A 5,916-nucleotide genomic window follows, 5' to 3' on the forward strand; every position below is an offset into this window, starting at 1 on the left:
CTGGAGAGGAGAGGTGGGCACGGCATGATGATTGTGGGCACTAATAGCAGACTGCACATTTGCACCATCAAATACAGGTTGAGGTTTACTCTTTGATGTTCACCTACATACACACAGCACATTAATACATGCTGGTAAGGAATAGCTTACGGTTCATTATTATATTATTTGCAGTAGTTGAAATGCTCTGTTGTTAGCTTGACAGCACACATATGTTCTTTATTTTGAATGTTTGATATGACTAGCTAATAGTGTTAACCTTACTATTTGGTCATAGTTTTCATATTTTCATTGATGGCTGTATGTGCTGTCGATCTTTAGTTGCAGACGAGAGACCTCTGGTGGACATTTGGAGCATTGCTTGTACTACCGTGACTGTTTACAGCAGCAGTGCTATTGTCATTATTTATTTGTTTATTCAAACCATTACAACCAATTATATATATTCTGTTGTTGTTTAATATCCTTCAGATAACAACAACGTCAAGAAGTCATACTTGGCTGTTTATTCATACTGGATAAACTACGATGTACCCATCTATCTTCACTCCTGTGGGACATTATTGAAGATTGTTGACTGAACTCCTGGATAACTGCAGTTTTTCTAACAGAAGACTAAAGCCAGACTTGTATATGCCAGTATTCAATCAGATATATTCACAATATATTTATTTTATTCTTTAGTACTATTTTACTGCTGTTTCTATTGTTATTGTATTGCAATTGATGCTGCAGTGTTGAGGAGCTGAAACCCAATAATGTTACCCCCATATACTTGAATAATGGGATGTAACAATAAGAGCCTGATTGATATGTCGGTCAGCCGATATTATTGGCTGATACTGACCTATCGCATATCGATTGGTATCTTGTTGTTAATTCAAAGATAAAATAAATGTTTATTTTTCTTCTCTGCGTTGTTTTTATTTATAGCTATTCATGATTATTGTATAAAATGACATCAGTGCAATGAAACAGTAATCACCACTGGGAATTTAATAACGTTTATTATTAAACTGTGAAATGTCCTGCATACATTACATATCTTTGTCACAAGTGTTTTATAATCACATTTGAGGGATCATTGCAAAAAAAAAAAAAAAGATTATTTATATATTCTGTACATAACATTATCAGCCAATATATGGATATCAGAAATGTTTTACTCCCTTATAACTATGTTGGCATCAGCTCCAAAATCCAGGATCAGTAGGGCCCTAGTAACAATACATTAATATGGCATTATTTATTTGACTAGAAGTTAGCACAATTTGATAAGAATGACTATTAAATATCCCCAAATTAAAGCCAGAGTCAGCCCTTTAACTTCATAGTCATTCTTTTATTTCAAATGTAGTTTGTTGCAGAGCAAAGTCAACACAGCAACAATGTGCATCCTTTCATATACATATGAATACGGTATGACTTGTTTGTAGACTATGCCAAAAATGTGGGGGTAAAGAAATTCTCACGTTTTAGTCTCACAGTGGAAAAAGCAGAAATCCGTTAAAGGTAGTATGATTATTGCTATTATCATATAAAGTATAGCCGGCATATAAAACCATGTAGACCACATCCCCCTTTTCCAGCTGAATAACTAGTGAATTAGAAAGTCTGGTATTGCCAGTTTCATCATTGACATTATCATTCCACAACAGTCTCTTGTCATTGTGATAGAGAGTAACAACACTTTGGACATGCTTCCGGAGATCCACTGTAGTGAATGAGAAGTAGTAGGCTCCTCTGACTGGGGCTGTGAAGTGACCTGCATCAGAGGAGAAAATCAGTGAGGCTTTTTCCTGCTGTTGAACTACCTCTTCTCTAAGTTCAGTAGGCTGTTGCTTCTCAATACTTTGGTCAGGCTGCTGTAGGTGGGTTTGTCTAATCTGAAGGAATTGTTGTTCAGTGCTCTTGCTTTATTAACATCACATTACCCAGCGACTGTATAGTCTGTAAAAGTTGAGAGCTCTCTGTTACACATTCAGTGAGTCAGTTTGCATCCCATAATGTTTATAGAAAGTGATATAACAGAGAGATATAAGTGATCACCTTAAAACAGACCAAAAGCCTGTCAAAGCCTTTGCAGAACATTTCATTCTCTTGTGTTTTATAAACTATATGTAAATGTCTGTGCAAAGGTTTTGAAAAAGTTTCACAAAACTGCATGAACGAGAAACTCACTTCATCATGAGAACCTTATCAGTAACCAAATTAAATGTAATTACATAACACAAAATCACATACATGACTCAATATTAGCAAAGTACCAACGACCTGGCTCAAGCCCTCTGAGAGGACACAGAGAAACTCCATTAAAAATGTTATGATGCATTGTAAAAGGTTGAATGGGTGAAATCTCAAAAGAGCCAATTCAAAGAGAAATTTCTCCTCCTCAAACAACCAAGTGTGCAGCTGGAGAGATAGTGGAGAAACAAAGCAATTACAGAAGATGGAGTGAAAGCTGTAACAATTAATACATATTAAAAACATCTAACAAAAAAATTATAATGAGTTCATTACATTATAATAGTTAATTTGTGTGTGTAGCAGAAAGAGATGAGTACCTGTAGTTGGACTGTAGGCCTGACCAAAGTTGGTGAAGACTTTACTGAACTTAAGTGTGATGGCAGTAGTGAAGTGTCCAACTTGTCCAGCATCAGTGAGACCAAGTGAGAACGCCACCTTTGGTCGGTCTGTGTGAATGTGAGAAGATTCACATAGAGGGAAAAAATAGCTCCACTTATAAACAGTTGATGAACAAATTGTATTGTGTCTCTTTTGGTGAATAGTATTCATAGAAACTTATGTTACTCTGATCCTGTTGCATTTGGACTTTTTGAACGGAGCATGGATGATAAGAGTAATGTTAGTCTTTTATTTTTCATAAGTATGTATCTGTTTGTTTTCCAGACTCAGGTTGTAAAGAGTCTAGATTATGGTCCATGTGATGTGTATTTTTATGTGTCTAAAACCATTTATTACAAATCCAGCACAACAAAAAACATTCCTCAAACACACATTCACAGAGGGAAAACCAGAAAACCATCAAAGGTGATACAATTTAAAGCCAAATTAAAAAGGTAGATCTTAAGTTTGCTTTTATAGTATCTGCACTCTCTGCTGCTCTCAGGTCCTCTGGAAGGCTGCTCCAGAGACCAGGACCAGGGTAATAAAAAGATGCCTCTCTGTGGGTTTTTGTCTGGACTTTGGGAACAATTAAAAGGCTGCTACCAGAAGACCTGAGAGTTCTAGAGGGTTCATAGGATAAAAACAAATCTGATAAATAGGAAGGACTAAGACCATTAAGAGCTTTATAATCCAATAAAACGCCTTTTTAATTATGGATGGCTGAGACTTTTCTACAGCTCAACCAGGACAAATCTCAAATTTTGGTCATTTGTACTGACACCCTGAGGTAAAAACTCAATGAGAAAACTGCAGACACTGGCACTAGACCCCCGTCAACGGGTGGAAAACATAGGAGTTATCTTTGACTCTCATTAGAAATGTCACCAAGACTGCATTTTATCATTTAAAAAACATTGCCAGATGTCGACCGTTTTTCTCTCATGCCAGTACAGAGATGCTAATGCACACTTTTAATGCAGAATGGACAACTGTAATGCTCTGCTTTCTGGTCTCCCAAAAAAGAATATATCTCAGTTACAGTTCATTCAGAACTCAGCTGCATGTGTGCTGACAAAGACCAGAAAGAGAGCACACATTACACCGATTTTAAAGTCTCTGCACCCTCTATCTTCATAAGTTTTAAGGAGGTATAAAGTAGGATATATTTAATCTCAGAGGTTTAACTACTGGACAGAAGATAATAATAATAATGATAATACATTTTATTTAAAGGCGCCTTTCAAAGCACTCAAGGACACCTTACAAGGCACATATAACATAACAGTACATCAAACAATATAAATGAGGTAACATTTAGTGCAAAGATAAATAAATAAATATGAATGTGACTACATAGTGCATTTGTACAATAAATAAACAAGAATGTGATTGCATAGTCAGTATAAGACAGAGTATGCCACTCTGAATAGGTGCGATTTTAAGATGTCTCCTACTAAAGTCTATTCAGTCTTTGTGCACTGCAGGCTTGAAGTGTCCACATCACATTTGTGAAAGTTGAATATTGGACCAGGATTGGCTTCTAAACTAGTTGTGATGCATTATTTTATCTTTTAATTGCTCAGTTTGCATTAGTTACCAATTAGTTACCAAGTACATTTTAACTAACCCTAACCCTGTAAAGCACTTTGAACTGCATTTGATTTGTTTGAAAGGTGAAAAGTTGACTTATTGATAGCTGTGATGCTAAATTTGCCATGACTCCCATGTATTTATGCTAACAACATTAGCAATAAAAATATTGTTCAATTTTACTTTTCCTCTCATTTTCCATGTGTTTTCCATGACTGGAAAATTGGTAATTTTCCAGTCATGGACTGCCAACTATCTGCTTAGCAGATGGCTTTACATAACATTTTTTCATCGCTAGCTAGTTGCCTACTGTGTGCTCAGCAGGTGGCGTTTCATAACTTTTTCTTGGAAAATATTTGTCTGCTGTGGTTGAAAACACCATGAGAGTGAACCAAAACAGTAAAGCTAAACAATAAGCTGAAAGCTCTTTAAGGCCCCAATAGACACAGAGCTCTTTGCAGGTTGCAAGTTTAATACAAGTGACACCTCTGACATTACTCATATATATTAAGCTATATATATATATAGCTTTCTTTTTCCCCGTGGGAGCGGCTGGAGGTGGAAGCCGTGGCACGCTTTTGTCGGTCATTGTCAGTCGCTACTGGCTGTTTACGGCTATCTCCGTGGATCATGGATGTATTATGTCAACACATTCAAAAACATTAATTTTGAATCTTAGATATTGATCTCAGAAAGCATCTTAAAGAAATGGTTACATTCAATCCTTGCGTTTGAGAGGGAAAAAAATCACAAACAAAAATGTATTATATATTATTTTATAAAAAATAATTATCTACCTGCAATCTTGCTTTCACTGGCTGTCAGTCTGGCCTGTATAGCTGGAATAAAAGCAGAACATTACTCCTAAAGTAAAGTTTATGTGAACATTACATGAATGTGTTGATCACTATGTGAATGAACCTGTATTCTCCTGCTCCAGCTTCCTCAGCTCCACACTGTGTGTGATGGCCATGTCTCTCAGCTCCTTCAGCTCAGCCCAGATGTCAGGGGTGATGTTGGTCTGATCACTGGTTGCTTTGACACCCAGGATCTCAGACTGAACCTCCGTCTGAGTGATATCAATCCCTGTCACCCCTCCACTCACACCCTGAGCCCTCGTCCAGTACAGACAGAGCAGCAACACCAGAAAAGCTGCGGCACGCCTCATTGTGAAATATCACCTCTTTAGACAGCAAGATGCAGTCTGACACCACTCCTTCAGTTCCTGTCTTTATATACACGTAAAACAGGTCACTGAACTGCTGCATGAGAATTAAACAGGTGTCTTTGATAACGAATGCAAAAATAACACCAAAGATCCTTGAACACTGAACTTAAAGCAAACAACAAGTTAGAATGATGTTCATTCAAAATCATTGATAGTGAAAATTTGCAGTGTAAAGAGATGATAAGAGTAATGTCAGTCTTTTATTTTTCATAATTATGTATCTGTTTGTTTTCCAGACTCAGGTTGTTCATAGGATAAAAGCAAATCTGATAAATAGGAAGGAGTTAGATCATTAAGAGCTTTATAAACCAATAAAAGGCCTTTTTAACTGTATTTTAGATATTAAATTATGGATGGCTGAGACTTTTCTACAGCTCAACCAGGACAAATCTCAAATTTTGGTCATTTGTACTGAAGCCCTGAGGTAAAAACTCAATGAAAAACTGCAGGCACTGGCACTGAACCCCCGT

General features: G+C 36.6%; 1 protein-coding gene across 1 annotated transcript; it reads right to left on the minus strand.

Moving 5' to 3' along the window:
* Positions 1-975: 975 nt before the first annotated feature.
* On the minus strand, positions 976-5,443 carry LOC133979078 (adiponectin-like). The gene is made up of 4 exons (XM_062417513.1): positions 5,140-5,443; positions 5,016-5,057; positions 2,565-2,693; positions 976-1,765 (listed from the first exon to the last, which is right to left on the minus strand). Exons 1-4 carry the CDS (start codon positions 5,384-5,386, stop codon positions 1,482-1,484), a joined length of 702 nt encoding a protein of 233 aa, XP_062273497.1. The 5' UTR covers positions 5,387-5,443; the 3' UTR covers positions 976-1,481.
* Positions 5,444-5,916: the final 473 nt, after the last annotated feature.

This window comes from Scomber scombrus, chromosome 4 (genome assembly GCF_963691925.1).
Source record: "Scomber scombrus chromosome 4, fScoSco1.1, whole genome shotgun sequence".
Taxonomy (NCBI): Eukaryota; Metazoa; Chordata; class Actinopteri; order Scombriformes; family Scombridae; genus Scomber; species Scomber scombrus.